Source organism: Amphiura filiformis, chromosome 7 (genome assembly GCF_039555335.1).
Source record: "Amphiura filiformis chromosome 7, Afil_fr2py, whole genome shotgun sequence".
Taxonomy (NCBI): domain Eukaryota; kingdom Metazoa; phylum Echinodermata; class Ophiuroidea; order Amphilepidida; family Amphiuridae; genus Amphiura; species Amphiura filiformis.
Genome location: NC_092634.1, coordinates 53,536,886 through 53,553,621, shown reverse-complemented (window position 1 = coordinate 53,553,621; position 16,736 = coordinate 53,536,886). Strand labels below are relative to the sequence as shown.

Sequence of the window (16,736 nt, the reverse complement as noted above, 5' to 3'; positions counted from 1 at the left end):
GGGAAGAATGAAAACAAACATTACGCGCGATAAAGTCGGCATAGAGTTGTATGTTTCTCAGTATCGAGGTAAGCACAATTCCATGAATTACATATCGGTACTATATCAAGTCAGCATTGCCAAGAAGTGGCCATATTCAGCAGGTCTGTTTCCTTGCAAAAACTCATAATTTATATAACAAGCCTCGTATGATCGAAGTAAATTTAAATATACTGCCCCAAAAAAGTATCCTTAAACTTGGAAGAAACATCCTATTTTAAAAACTAAACCATATTTAGGTAAATATTTTTGCTTAATAGATGCACTATCTAATCCGGCACATTATGACACCCCCATTGAATCCAATGTGACTTCAGGAAGCAAAGTTACAAGCATTTGATTAGACGAAGGTCCAGTTTTAAAAGTGACAAACTGGCCTATTCAAAACTTCACGGACTAGACATCTGGGTTGAGAGTGGCGAATTTATGTGTGCCTTTAATTTAAAACAAAAGGAACAAAAGAAAATTGAAACAAAAGAACTAACAAATAAAATGAAAGTTATGAAAAGTACAGAGAAGTAAAAACTTAAATAAAAACTGCTTTAAATAACGCTTTATTGAAGAAACTGTGTTGTCTCTTTGTTGCGCTTGTTGGAATCTTTTGCGCCTTGTATAGGCCAATTTGTGACTTTAAAACTGGATCTTCGTCTATTCAATTGCTTGTAACTTTACTTCTTGAAGTCACATTGGATTCAATGTGGTGTCATAATGTGCAGGACTAGATAGTACATCTATTAAACAAACAAATTTACCCAAATATTGTTCAAATATTATTTTTCCAAGTGTGGATACTTTTTTGGCGCAGATAACGCCATGTATATTTATTGATATACTCGTATACAATATCAAATATATTTGCGCAACTTGTGCATTTACTGGATCCGGAATAATCTCCTAAAATCATTGTGGAAGTGTCTGTTTCAATATATACCCAGCAAACACAAAAACGTTTTAAATAAGTTATATTTTGGCTTTTGGTTTAGGTAAAAACGTTTTAATAACATTAAAATGTCGGGTTATATAAAGGTCATGATAACGTTTTAAAACGTTTTGTATGAAAACACACTACAACAATATTTTCAAATGTTTTCAAAAAATGTTATTGTAAACTATGTTTGTAAACATTTTTGCCAAATATTGTGTCAATACTTAAATAACATTATGTCAAAATGTTTGAACCCAGCAAACACAGAAATGTTCTTAAAATGTTGTTTTCAAAACCTTTTAATAACATTTAAATGTCGGGTTATATAAAGGTCATGAAAACGTTTTTAAAACGTTATTGAAAATATTTTGGGCAAACATTTTTCGCAAAATATTTTTCAACCCCAAAATAACATTCTGTTTAGAATGTTTTGTATTAAGTTTTCAAGAATGTTTTTGGAATGTTATTAAAACGTTTTTATACCCTTTATATAACACGACATTTAAACGTTTTCTGTAAAACATTTTTGTTTGCTGAGCAGTAGATTATCAAAAAATGTTTTTAAGGTTATGAAAACGTTTTATACTCTTAATATACCCTTTATATAACCCGACATTTAAACGTTTTCTGACAACCTTTTATAACCTTTTGCGAATGATGTCGAAAACGTTTTGTGTTTGCTGGGTAATGCGCCAATAAAGTATCCTTACACTTAGAAAAATAATCATAATTTAAAAACTGAACAATATTGGGGTAAATTGTTTTGTGTTTTTTTAATATATGCACTATCTAATCCTGCACATTATGACACCACATTGAATCCAATGTGACCTCAAGAAGTAAAGTTACAAGCAATTGAATAGACGAAGGTACAGTTTTAAGAGTGACAAACTGGCCTATACAAGGCGCAAAATGATTCCATCAAGCGAAACAAAGAGACAACACAGCCTCTTCAAATGAAGCGCTATTTAAAGCAGTTTTTATTTCAGTTGCTGCTTCTCTGTACTTTTCATAACTTTCATTTTATTTGTCAGTTCTTTTGTTTCAGTTTTCTTTTGGTCCTTTTGTTCTTAATTAAAGCCAAGCGCATAAATTAGTCATTCACCACTCTCAAACCAAATGTCTAGTGTGTGGAGTTTTGAATAGGCCAGTTTGTAAATTTTAAAACTGGACCTACGTCTAATCAAATGCTTGTAACTTTACTTCTTGAAGTCACATTGGATTCGATGTGGTGTCATGATGTGCAGGATGAGATAGAGCATCTATTAAAAAAACAAATTTACCCCAATATTGTTCAGTTTGGAAATTGTGATTATTTTTCCAAGTGTAATGATACTTTATTGGCACAGTATATTACGCATTTCAACTTAAGGGGGTACTACACCCCTGCACAATGTTGTGCCTATTTTTGTGTCTATAGCACATTGGTGACAAGTAAGATATGTATATTATAGGGGCAAGGACTACAACTACTGCACTGGAAAATTTATTTCAGCACAGACAACAGTTATGAAGTTACAGTCAAAAATGAGGGAAAACCAATATTTGATCAATAAATCAATAACCACTTGCCTTGAGCTGCTGAATTTTCAGTGCAGTAGTTGTAGTCTTTGCCCCTATAATTTTATCTTACCTGTCACCAATGCGCTATAATTTTTGAGAAAAATGCAAAAATAGGCACAAAATTGGCCACGGGTGTAGTACCCCCTTAAGGAGTAAAATCATGATATGTATATCAATGTTTGTTTTACTTACTAATTAGACGAACAGCTTGAAATTGTCGCCTATTTTGACAACAACGGAGAAAATCCGACCTGGGCAAATGGAAACGCTTCGCATTCAATCAAATGGAGAGGTACTGGATATTTAACTTCAATGCTTATGATTACCATGGTTACTGTTGCACATGAAACAAAATCAAAGTTATTTGATCATCTTCATCAGTATTATAAAACTGAAAGTATACACAAAATTGGGACCGACGAAAAGTTTTTATTTTCTTTTTCAGGCAACTTGGTTCCCGTTGATGGGAAGACATTTAATCGACATTACGTAGTCCCGGGTGATATAAGCAAAATTGTGATGTGCACTTTTACATCATTAGGCATCTTCATGGGTATAATATTCCTGCTGATCAATACTTCACGTAGAAAAGAAAAGTAAGTCCTTTTTGAAAAATCATGAAAACCTTTGTGATTGGGCCCTGATGCATACTATCGATATGCGCAAATCTTTACTGGGCACGTTAAATTTGGCAATATTGCGCATACAATAAGCGTTTAGTCCATTGCTGAAAAAGAAATGCGAGTCATTAAGGATATTTTCCAACCACATGTAACAATGTAATAACTATCTATGTGTAGTTAAAGGAAAATAGACTTCGTATTGGGAGGGCTATTATTAGACAGCCAAATGGTTCAAGCTTCGCTGCGGCCTTCGGTAACGCATCCTAATGAAGGTGTACCCGGCTTTTAGCAAAGCCCAACCCATAAAAGCCTGTAGAAAACGGACAGGCTTCGCTGAATTTAAACACAACGCTCCAATACTACCGTTGACCAAAAATCGATCTAATCTATATTTTACGACAATGTTTCAATTGACAACCCTTGACACCTAATTGACTTTCTATTGACCGCAGACAACGACCCCAGACATGCTTAATGACCACTTAGCACTTGATGAGTGGATGGTTATGTATATATTATGTATTCAGTGAACAGCTCTTTTCAGAGCCACCAAACCTTTACATTTAGCAGACAAGGGAGGTCTGCTTGGTCAATGTTGACAAGGGACAGTCTATAGTGAACGGCTCTTTTCAGAGCCACCAAACATTTTAGGTTTTGCAAATAAGACATAATTAATTAATTAATATCTTACTAATTAAGCCACTTTGAGGCATGGGTTTTAGTGAATATAATAGAGTAGAACATAACAAACTACCATACCAAGTTTCTCAAAAATGTAAAAAATGTCAAATACGTCACTATGTGATACGGCCGTTGCATTATTATATTTTATTCATTTTAGGGCCATAAAGATAACATCGCCAACACTGAATAATTTCATAGCAATAGGTTGCATTCTGCTCTACAGTTCTGTGTATGTTTGGAGTGTCGAACATTCGGACCTTGCTGATATGGCTATTGCTACATTGTGTTACGTAAGTTTGAAAGGAAATTTAGTCTGCCCATCAAAGCTGATCAGTTTGGACCCATGGAAGGCAAAAAAAGGGGGGTGGGGAAGGAAAACACACACATGCTTTATACTAAGCGTTTTCTCCAGGGCTTTTCCAGTACGTAAAAGCGTTGAGTAACTATGCTACAGTCAGGGGCGTAGCAAGAGCATCGGGGGTCCATGGACATGGAGCATCTCCTTCATCAGCCCTATTTCATTTTCGCTGTTGCTCGGGGCCCTTCACCCGCTTGATACGCCCCTGGCAACAGTTAACTTTGTTGAGCAAAATTTAACCAACGTTGAGCAAAGTATAAATGTACTATTATGCTAAACTTAGACCAACTTTCGTAAACCTTCGTAATAAATACTGACTCACTAAATTTCACTCGTGTATAGTTAACTTAACGTTACTTAGTCCAATAAATGTGAATGAATAAAATACAGGCTAAGGATAAGAGCTGCTTAAATTAAAGGGAAGCTTGCACGTGCACGCACGCAATGAAACAACTTATAAAAGTAGGGTTTCTCTGATTAGTGACAAAGCAGTGGATCTGAAAAGAGCCGTTTTGAAGTAGAATAAGGACATTGGCATATCTTGTTGTTATTTATCTTTCCAGATACAATACATCTGCGTAGTAATGGGTTTTAATCTTTGCATGGGAGCATTATTTATGAAAACCTATCGCGTGCATACAATATTCAGAGCAACATTCAAAGCTATTAAAGTTGTAAGTTTTTTGTTTAATCATTAGCATGGTTAGTATTTAAGGAATATCATCAGCATAGCAATCTAGGAAATGCATTAGATTATTTACATTGTGTTACTTTAGTAAGTAGAGACCTGCAGCTACAATCAGGAAACATTGACATAGGAGCATTATTCCGAAGCAATTTTCTTAAAATCTTATTAGATTTTTAGTTCAACTTCATGGGAACATATAAAATGGCTATATATTTCATATCAGTAGCACATTATGTAATGGGCATATTGCCTTGATCGTAGTCAACATAAACATGGTTGGCAGCTACTTTATCCTATATTTTAAGAGCTTCTTTTAAGGGATCTAAATTGAGCGTTTATTGTGTTTCGACAGTATTTTTCGTGGGACATGAAAGCACCTCAGACCTATCGAATTGCATTCTGAATACGGAGCATGTCTTTCTGATATCAAATAATTTTCATTTTTTGAAAATCACAATATAATACAAATTTTATGACAAATTATAAAAAATGATATTTGTCAAATTTTTGATATATAACAGTCATCGAAGTAAATTATATAAATCTAATGATATATTCTTAAAGTGTATGTAGCAGGGAGCAAATGCCGACGGTCAATTGAAAATTTTGACCTTTCATATTGAAGATATGGATTTTTTCCCAAAAAGACCTAATTTTTTTTGGTGTTTTAGGAAAAAATCCATATCTTCAATACGAAAGGTCAAAATTTTCAATTGATCGTCGGCTTTTCATCCCACCTACTTATTACATTAAGTATAAATCATCAGATTTATAAAGTTTACTTCAAGTACTGTTAAATATCAAAAATATCAATTTTTAATGATTTGCCATAAAATGTGTATTAAATTGCGAATTTCAAAAATCAAAATTATTTGATATCAGAATGACTTTCTTCGTATTCAGAATGCAATTCGATATGTCTGATGTGCTCTAATGTCCCAAAATAAATACTGTCCAAACGTTCATACCCCAGCCCTTAAAAGGTCATGATTTTTCTGAAAAACTTAATAATCAAACCACAACGACGCCTCTAATATTTCTTAAATGGATTATAATAATTTGTTTATGCAGGATCTTCACGATAATGATTTGATATGTTGGATCGTAGCAATCATAGCACTAGATGCTGTAATCATATCATTATGGCTAGCATTGGACAAGCTTTATGTCGTTGAATTTGGTCTTACACCGCAGGTAATATAATATGTTATTAAGGGTTTTCCTAATAATTATGTACGTCCAATCTTTGAGATTGTTTACCGTGTAAGGACATTAAACTTATTAACCGAGTACAGCGTTCCACCATTCAAACAATCAAACTGAAAAGACTGCATGACATGAATAGGAAGGGATCACCTTAATAGAAAATAGAAATGATTAAATACTTCATTCTAAATCAAATTGTCTGTTTTTTTGTTGAAGTTTGACTCGGAAGATCCCGATCAAGAGATCTACAATATACAGGTAATCCGCAAATGTAAATCCGGCTACCAACCCGCATTCTTCAGTGCTTTAGCAGTTACTAAATTGATTATGTTAACTTTTGGAGTGTTTCTTGCCTGGAAAACCCGGAATGTGACGATAGCGGCATTGAATGATAGTGAGTTATTGGAAGTCTTGACTGAAGACTGTTTTTCTGTTTATAGCCGTTTATTCCTTCCTCTCATTATGATATGGTTGGTCTACGTGAAAAAGAGCAGAGAAAAGATGTCACATTAGGCCTTCTATTCGCTGTTGGAGTGACGTAAAAATTGGATATACTACCATAACAATAGGTACAAACAATGTTTGATTATATCGCGCTGCACTAGTAGTATGTTCACGCGGTACCTCTGCATTGAACCGTAGATGTCAAAGAGCAGGGATAAAGACCTGGATCGTAATACTATAGAATATTCATATCATGCTGATCACTCGCACCTGTAATAATAGTATCTTTGCAAAGAGCGATATTGTATTCAATCTATGCACAGGTGATGAGTGTAACCTGCTGGTAGTGCAGCGAGATATATTGCAAAATTGTGTGTACCTATTGCTATGGTAGTTAATCCAATTATTACATCACTTCGACAGCGAGAATTTTGTTGGATCATTTACGAGACTATAAGAATAATTTGCTCTCTATGGGCCCAATCTGAGCAAACGGCAAAATCCATATTCGCCTGTTTACAGAAGTCATATTGTTATGTTCCGCATACAGACGAACACAGATGACTACAAATCGTCCCTGTAGTGCCTTGAATCACGATCGTCATGCGCGCTCAAAACAGCCTCTTACTGAAAAAACAATCAATTACGTCCTCCTCTACTCCCAGTATATTACAAAGCGACGGCCGTAGTAATTATTTGTGGTCCGTCACATGTGATAAAAATACGACGATTATTATTAACACTTGTATGAAAAATTCTTTCAGGTAAATACATAGCAGCATCTGTTTACACGATAGCTGTTGTTGTGACTCTACTGTTGCCTAGCCTGGTTATGACTGCAAACGATGTGGATACGCAGTTTCTCTGTTATGCCTCTGCCATCATCATTGTGATAACCACTGTGCTTCTTCTTGTTTTCTTGCCCAAGGTTCGTTGCTGGGATATGTTTAGATTTCGTTGATTGTTCCCTGTTTCATATGTTATTTTTTAGTGAATCCTGGGACTAAATAATTAAGTTTATACTGTACTGAACATTAATTTCAGAGAATTCTAAATAGCTATATGACGATAATGTAACCCATTCAAAATACATGTACATCTTATCATGTAGAAAAGAATACATATTCTGCGCAATTCTTTTCTTAAAGAAATACTTCAATTTTCAGTCGAAATCAGAACCATTATCGCGATGCTTCAGTGTTGTGGTGCCGAACTGAACAACCGGTATCCAAACGTGCTATGTGATTAAACAACCAAGTCACATTAATTATTAGAATGATCTTATGAATCATTCTACAACTTGTCTTAAAATGATCATATGAATCATTTTAGTGCATTGATAGCGCCATCTATTGTTTTCGCAAGATTTAAAACATCAAACAAGAAATACAAAAAACAACACATTGTTTCAATAATCTTGAAAATTACGTAGATGGGTTTGAAACGTTTTGTCACAATTTTTCATTCCAATCATATAAACTTATCCCTTAATCATTTTTTTTAATCATAGATGGTTATTCTGTGGAAACACCGTACCGGAACTACACTTAATACCAGTATATTAGCTTCTTCGCTTAGTACGGGGACATCTATTTCGTCTGATCAATGCCCGAACTTGCACATGCTTGATTTACAACTCGCAGCGGTAAGTTCCTCGTGTTCTTGTTTTTAGGTTAGGTGTGTTAAGATGTGCAAGAAGAGGATTGTATATAGGCTGATAGAAATCATCATTTCTTATTTTCACAGAAAACAGAAGAGCTTCAACATGTATTATCGCAGCTGACAGGGTATAGTGGGGCAGCAGATGTAAACTATCGTCAACGTTCAGTTCAATGTTGAAGTCATTTACCAAACATCGACCTTTAATTCTTATCTAACTTGGTATCGTCAGCACCGACTCTTATTATCCCGGGTCTTTTAGATGTTAGATAACTGCACGGTGTTTGCAGCATTCACACTGACACTTCATATTAAATGTTAATTTAGAGTTTAAATGTACACATAATCAACAAATTACAACATATTTCTTTCTAATATATGAAAGTTTATTAAAAAGTGATGATTGTTACAAATAAATTGTTTATATATATTCCTAGACTAAATATCTTGAATGGGTTGTAGAACAACCTATGCTTTTAATCTGCTGCAATTTTATCCATGCGAGTCGACACTATTCATGCTATTATCGATACTATGAATTCGTGTTATGTCTTGTCGGCATTTTATCCATATCAAGTCGGCGCTATTCATATATGAGGATATCATCGACACTCATGTTATCAGGAGTTGTCGAACAACCCATGCAGCTTTTGGATCTGGTTCAATGTTACTAATATATCAAGTCGGCGATATTTCAATTCAATAGAGAGTTCCCGTGTTTTCAAGCGGAACGGACTACAATAGTGTTTATAACGTGATTCGCACCGCCGTATTCCTCATTCCTTTGATTTGGTCAATGACCCTATTGGTGCTACATTCTACAAAATAACATTTGCTAATTATTGCGCGAGTGTTGGTATTCTGAAAATTGTAAACGGAGTTTAGGTTTCCCTCCAAGATGGCGGGTAACCCAAAACACGGGAACTCTCTATACAACATGATGGTCAATTCGTCGTCCGTATTCCATAGTGGCGTATAGTGGGGCGCCGCGAATAAACAACTTTTCGAGAAAATCGGGTTTGAAGAAATGCCAATTTAAAATCGAGTTGTGTAAATCAGACATTCATTATATTTTGTAAATGATGTGAAATTTCTGTAGTAAACTAAATAGATTTTATTGTTATATATTTTTCAAAAGAAATAAATACATACTTTTGCTGGCAAACTGACAATAAAACTATACGTCACTATGGAAAACGAACAAAACGCAATACCTAACCTTTTTCGTATTCCATAGTGGCGTATCGACCATACGCCACTTTTTATACACATTTTATAATTATGAAATATCGGCAAAAATGAAAACATCGTATTCCATAGTGGCGTATAGGTCCGATACGCGTACGCCACTATGACATACGATGTTTTACATTTTTGCCGATATTTCATAATTATAAAATGTGTATAAAAAGTGGCGTATGGTCGATACGCCACTATGGAATACGAAAAATGTCACTTTGTAACTATACGCCACATTTAATTAATTAATTACTAATTAATTAGCTAATTATGACTGATGAGACTTAGAAAAACTGAAAGAGAACATCATTAAAGACATATGTGCCAATTTTCAAAAAAATGACCAAAAATCACTATACGCCACTATGGAATACAGCCGACGAATTGGCACATTATCACCAATGACCCCATATTTTTTACATTTTTCTCTCACCGAATGCCCCTTACTGCGAAATTCCCAGCCCTACACCTATATCACAATTATTTCATATTGAAGTGCCCCCGGACTTCTCTCGCTTATCGGAAAAGTGATTGCCGATATCTGATCGATAAGTCGCTATCATGCGTCCAATCCCAAACTTTGTCGTTTGACGTTGTTAGCCACTACTGAACTTTCGCTACCATCGTTTGATAACAAGCGAGTGCTAGTATGTTTTTTATTACAGCGTGTTTATAGTGAATATACCGCATTTTGAGTATCCGTATACGATAATCCTTGTATATGTACCGATACTCTTGCTGTTTATAGTGAGACACAGTTACCGCACAACTTATATACCAACTAATATTATCGTACATTTGCAATGACCCCGAGGTCACACGGGGAATGGGTTTATGGCGCCAGCTATAAACAGCCCATTCAACAACATGATCATGGCGCCAAACATGTAGCTTCAGTTTTGATCCCTCTTGGGGTGAGAATCGTTCCGAATGTCCTGCACGCGTTCTAAGCATCATGAAGAAGCTCCTACTTCCGGTAATACCGCACACAATTTATACTAATGTGTATACGCTGGCGAAGTTACGTAATAATCGGATTAACTACCATAGCAATAGGTACAAACAATTTTTGATTATATCGCGCTGCACTACTACGTTCATGCGGCACCTCTGCATTGAACCATAGATGTCAAAGAAATGCTAATCACTTGCACCTGTAAGATTAGTCTCTTTGAAAAGAGCGGTATTGTATTCAATCTATTATATGATTGACGACAGGTGATGAGTGCAACCTGCTTGTAGTGCAGTGCGGTATACTCAAAATTGTTTGTACCTATTGCTATGGTAGTTAATCCGATTAATTACGTAACTTCGCCAGCGTATAGTGCAAATATCACGCGACAATATCCTTCGGTTGAGAAGGATATCAATGTACCGTACACAGGGGCGTAACCAGACCTGACCTTCCGGGGGGGGAAGATTGAAAAATTTCCCAATTCTTGACTAAAAGTCGCGAGCGGCTTGCCGCGAAGCGTTAAACGGGTGGGGTCCAGGGGCCGCCTTAGGGCCCTGGTGGGGTCTAGGGGCAAAGCCCCGGCGGGGGTCAAGGGGGCGGAGCCCCCAGAAGCTCCTGGTTTCTGGCATATTAGAAGCTAAAAAATCAGTGTTTCAGAGTACAAATTTCAAATTCCTCTTTCTTTCCTTTTCTCTTCTCCCTTCCTTTTCTCTTCTCCTTCCCCTTTTCCCCTCTTTTTCTTTTCTTCTTTCCCCTTCTTCTTCCTCTTTTCCCCCTTTTTCTCTTCTCCTTCCCTTTTTTCTTCCCTCTTTTCTCTCCTTCCCCCTTTTCCCTTCCCAATTTTTTTGCTCTTCTTCCCAGTTTTTTTGTGTCCGGGGGGGGGGCAGCTTGCCCCCCGGCCACCCCACTGGTTACGCCACTGACCGTACATAAATTTACATATACTGCTAGTGTTTATAGTGGGCAAGTTTACGGATAATTTCTGACCGGATAGAAATTATACCGCAATGCACCGCACATCTGCTCCCACTGTAAACACGCTGATAGACACTCCGCGGGTTTTATATAGACACGGTTTACAGGAATTTCGGATCCGTCCGTATGCGGTGTTCACGATGAATTGTTAAAAAAAAAAATCAGAACAATTAAGTGTTTCAACTTCGGTTTAGCTATAAGATATGCAAATCACAAAACTGGTTAACATGTTACAAGTTTACTTTGTAAATTTAGAAAGACAAGTTATAGATACAAAATATAGATCATAACAATATAGTAGCCTAGTTAGTAGCCTAGTTAGTAAAGCTAACGTACCAGCCTCGTTTTAAATTTCCATTTATGTCTCATTCGTCATATTAATTAAGGCCCCCAAAATGATTGAAATTCCATAATGTGGAGATTATTGTCATAGATAATAAAACCTTATTTACTGTTCAAAATGTCACGACAACACAGCTGCAATTTTGTATCAATTCTTCTTAAAAATCAGTGAATTACATTTATTTATATCACTAAATACTATAAAACATCTTGCCCTTCTCTTTTCAGCTGCACTAAAAGTATTATTGAAAGCACTTCTACCTTGGCGTGATGTTTTTGTTTTGTTTTTTTTGCTATAAACATTGGTGAACTGCATTCATCTCCAGTAAATTAATTATTAATGCATACCAGAAGGCATTATATTGCTTTTCCAGCTCTACCAAAACCTTACGGTTAATTGATTGCAAGCATTTACATTTGCTTTTAGTTGGTTCTAAACTCGATATATTCAACATCTGTTCAAGTACCAGTATGCATATCCCAAACCGGCCACGAATGTTCCCATTCTGGCAAGTAAAATTATGTTACACCACGGACTTTTCAAATATATTTTGTTTCCAGCTCCAGGTCATATTTTATAAGAAATAAATTATCACTTTTAAAGTAGGTATATCAGACTCATAGGCCGACACGTTAACGTTATAAATACATAAAAAAGTATTAAATACAGTATACTATAAGACCACTAATGGTCCGATAAGGTACACATGATACATGTACTATATAATTGGATATTATATCTATTACACTGAGTTGTTTTACAATATTTATTATAATCTTAACAAAATAATAAGTAACATATGATTAGAAAATAAAAAATTATTTTCTTACTTTTGACACCACAATAACTTGTCTTAAAGGATACACAGGTTTAATATTTAAGAAGGCCCTGGACTAATATCAGATAAGTTTGGACCTGGGACTGATACCTATACTGCCCTCCTATGGCAAAAGGGCATAACTAACACTTTCGTCAAAATTGAGTTATGACCACTGGTAGGTCCAGGAACCTAATATCTACACACAGAATATCCAAAATGCCCCAATTTTAATTCCCAAACCAGAAATTTAACCCTTTGGTTTACATGTAGAAGTCTATGGGAGCAATCAACAGTTTTTGTCAATTATCTCGAAAAGATCAATATGCTAGTTATGCCCTAGTATAACCTTTGAGGGCGCACATCCCATTACATACGGCTACACACCCACCCAGCCACACCTTTTCATTTTATTTCTCTATAAATGAAGACTATACCACCTATACAAGAAGGTACCACATTTTAAATAAAATTTACAACTACAAATAGTTCCACCTCACGCGTATTCCAAAATATGCAGTTGAAAATCAGTCACATTGATTTGAATTGATTCAACCGACGTACGGGTAGACGTATAGCATTTGTAGTCAACTGCAATCTTTCATATATTTAAATCACGTATTAATCTTCTTATTTTTCAGGCATTAATTTGGTAAATGAACGCTTCCTAAAAATCCCTCTGTCACTGTACAAGCGTTAGCTATTCACGTGTTGAAGTGTTCATTAACTTAAAGCCGTATTATAACATTTGCTGAGGAGAACGCCCTCAAAAAAATTTTAAATTCAGGTTTTTACACGATTGTAATGTACTTTAGTAAACAAAGATTCTCTGCAAAAATCAAGACTCTAGGTGCTGTAGTTTAGTCAAAATCCGAGATTTGAATAAACCGCCTGAATCAGCGTTTTATTATTACGATAGAAATATTAGTCGAACGCGTATGCGATGTCAACACAGTACTACGTACACGGCATGAGGGACAAACACACACACGCCAGAGGGTCGTACCAAATTACAACCGCCGGAGTAGCATGCATTGGCGCTAGTTGTAAATTCCTATTTTCTTTGCTTTACCTCACTTGTTCGGCTCAAAATTAAAAGGGGACATATCTGACAGTAAATGCTAATATTTTATTGAAAATGAATACTAATCTATTTTTAAAGAAATGTTATAATATGGCTTTAATTCAATGTTACTCTGTATTATTTTTGGGGAGTGTTCGCTATAGTTCATATACTTTCAGTTAAGTAAAATCAAATTTTATGATTTTCTCAAATTCTGTTATTTTTCGCAGGAATCTGTTTGAATAGTGGGATTCCTAGCCATCGTATCCTTTCTGAAAATGTATACTTTTATATGCATCATAACATTTAGAGCGACAATAAAAAACAATATCTAAATTACGGATCCCAGGAAGGTAGGCTATACAAACTATAGTATGACTAATCTCAAAATAAGATTTGCTATAGTCCGACAGAGGTAAGGTTAGGGTCACGGTCATGGTTAGAGTCGGGGTTAGATTTACGGTTAGGGTTAGGGTGTTACTGAACACTTTGGACTAGCGAACCTTAGACATAAGCACCCCAGCAAACACAAAAACGTTTTAAAAACGGTTTAAACAAGTTATATTTTGGGTTTTGGTTCAGGTAAAACGTTTTAATAACATTAAAATGTCGGGTTATATAAAGGTCATGAAAACGTTTTAAAACGTTTTGTATGAAAACACACTACAACAATATTTTTAAAATGTTTCCAAATGTTATTGTAAACTATTTTTTTGCAAACATTTTTGGCCAAATATTTTGTCAACACTTAAATAACATTATGTTAATATATTTGCAGTAGGTTATCAAAAATGTTTTTAATGTTATGAAAACGTTTATACCCTTTATATACCCTTTATATAACCCGACATTTAAACGTTTTCTGACAACTTTTTATAACCTTTTGCTAATGATGTCGAAAACGTTTTGTGTTTGCTGGGACCTTAGGACTAGCGGATCAACCCACCCGTTTAATATTTGCAGTGACACACAGAGCAAGTTTATGATCTTATTCTCGTTTATCTTTGTATTCCAGCTCAAAAACGGTTCACGGTCCTCGGTCGTTTTCTTAATGCCTGTTGTTGTTGTTGTTTTGCTTCTGTTCAAAGTACATGAAGTCCTGAAAGAAATGGGAAATAACCAGTTAAAATGACAAGAAAAGTACACTAAAAAGTATTACTATATATTTGTCAAGTTATTCTTCATCGTCAGTAAGCTTCTGTGTCAACCGAGGTAGACTGTTACTAAACACACCGCGACCACATTCACGAACCGCGACCATCAAAAGGGTAATGAACGACTTTAACCACAGAATCTATGCTTTAACTTAAAGTTGCAAACGTTTTGAACTTTATTTTTACTATAACCTTTGAAGTAATGAAAGTATACATTTTTGGAAAGTAATTTATTACTATATAATTATTGTCAAGTTGATTTTAATGATATCGTTAGTAACCTTCTGTGCCAACTGAGGAAGTTACGAAACACACCGACCACATCCACGAACCACGGCCATCAAAAGGGTCATGCGCGACCATAAACGGGTTGAAGTTGCACGCATGATCGTATGGCGGCAAACGTTTTGAACTTATTTTCACTATCACTTCTGACGTAATGAAAGTATACATTTTTAGATTAATGATGAAAGGAAAGCAACTGTACCTTGGAAATTTGGAAAATAAAGGTATAAACGGTCTGAAGGTCTAAAACGAAGAGTTCGTGTCAAAAGGAGCTAAATCCAATAGCTGCCTTGTGTCACATTTTCTGGTATATTTTAATATTTTAAAGTTTAAATGACGTTTAACTATTAGAATGGATACTTTGTAACCCTAGCTTATTTTCAAACTATTTTCAACATCAAAAAACTCTAAAATTAATTTGTTTGATATTTATAATTTTCCTTCGTCGCGTGTGGGAGGTCAAAGAGATTTGTAGTTATTTTTTTTAAAGTTGACCAACAAATTGTTATAACTATTCTAGTGGTCCAATGTTATTAGATTGGCACGGTTACTGCCACTCTTAGGAATATCTTCAAATTAGTTTTACCATAGACCATTTAAATGGTCTATTGTTTTACACAAAGCAGCCTTTTGGAACCAAACTCTTCAAATACTTTAAATTAATAAAGATTACATATTATTGTTACTAACTTGTGCTTGGTTTTCAAATTATGGACCCAAATAGGTCAAACTTTGTGGATATTTTTGAAAATAAACAAAGTAGTAGCTAGACCTTTGTCTTTGGATTAATAATAATGTAATATTAATAGTTTTTTTGTTTTGGATTGGACCTTGGTAATTTTTACCTAATTTAGAGCATACAGGCCTTGCTGAATTCCTTTCATCATTTCCCTTTGTAAGTATAGCATCACATTGTAAAGCGCTCCACAGACTCCGAGTATTGTACGTACAATATTGTATGCAACATATCTACGTTATTTATCTATTGCCATTCTATTTCCAGTAATGTTTAAGTTATAACGAATGTTTAATGACGAAAAATCGATAATATGTTACATGTAATATCTAGTAGAAATATATTATCGATTTTACGTCATCAAACATTCGTTAGAACTTAAACATTACTGTAAATAGAATGGCAATAGATTAAACAACGTAGATATGTTGCATACAATATTGTACGTACAATAAAAAGTCTGAATACTGCTTAACTCGCACCCATGTCTATACTTACAATAAGAAATACTGCTCCAATCAATATTGCTTTCACTTTTACATCCATGTCCATAGGAACTGTAATGAAAAGAAAAGAAAACATGTTAGCTATTATGTCATGATGTGAGGTACATACACGAATGAGGACAGTGGCGCGATTGCGTAGATTTCTTTTTGACGTTGAAATATAATGAATCCAGTACCTTATTGAACAAATGGCGCGAAGCGTGCGAAACATTAAAGCTAAATATGGTGCTAAATTGGTGAAATATGGCGCAAAGCGCGAAAAAGGGTGACTTTTGTGGCTAAAATGGCCAAATATGAGGATGAGGTTAATTTGGACAGAAACCCACACACATTCGTCGACATGGGGGAATGATTTTATGGACCACCCCCTGGCAAAATATTGGGGAAATATATCCTAACATCTCCCGGGATCTAAGCCTATGAATGAGGAAGGGAAGGGGTTGAAATAAATGGCAAGGATTTATGAATGAATGA

The 16,736-nt window shown here is 35.2% G+C and overlaps 2 protein-coding genes across 4 annotated transcripts in view; one reads left to right on the top strand and one right to left on the bottom strand.

The window, feature by feature from the left end:
- Positions 1-4: 4 nt before the first annotated feature.
- On the top strand, positions 5-8,546 carry LOC140156399 (gamma-aminobutyric acid type B receptor subunit 2-like). The gene is made up of 10 exons (XM_072179355.1): positions 5-68; positions 2,727-2,819; positions 2,973-3,123; positions 3,992-4,124; positions 4,756-4,866; positions 5,952-6,074; positions 6,303-6,480; positions 7,295-7,458; positions 8,041-8,175; positions 8,277-8,546. The coding sequence occupies exons 1-10, from the start codon at positions 8-10 to the stop codon at positions 8,367-8,369; spliced, it is 1,242 nt and encodes a 413-aa protein (XP_072035456.1). The 5' UTR covers positions 5-7; the 3' UTR covers positions 8,370-8,546.
- A 4,318-nt stretch (positions 8,547-12,864) lies between these two features.
- LOC140157335 (phospholipid scramblase family member 5-like) overlaps positions 12,865-16,736 on the bottom strand; it is a 37,529-nt gene continuing 33,657 nt past the window's right edge. For all 3 annotated transcript variants that reach the window (XM_072180490.1, XM_072180491.1, XM_072180489.1), the window contains 2 exons: positions 16,255-16,313; positions 12,865-14,680 (listed from right to left, as the gene is read on the bottom strand). In XM_072180490.1, coding sequence (XP_072036591.1) covers positions 14,630-14,680; positions 16,255-16,313 — 110 coding nt within the window. In that variant the 3' untranslated portion in view covers positions 12,865-14,629. The remainder of the gene's footprint in view (positions 14,681-16,254; positions 16,314-16,736) is intronic.

Coding starts and splice junctions, on each gene's coding strand:
- LOC140156399 (XM_072179355.1), top strand. CDS start 8: ATGAAAACAAACATTACGCGCGATAAAGTCGGCATAGAGTTGTATGTT. Junction 3,124..3,991: donor ACTTCACGTAGAAAAGAAAA/GTAAGTCCTTTT, acceptor TATTCATTTTAG/GGCCATAAAGATAACATCGC. Junction 6,481..7,294: donor GATAGCGGCATTGAATGATA/GTGAGTTATTGG, acceptor AAATTCTTTCAG/GTAAATACATAGCAGCATCT.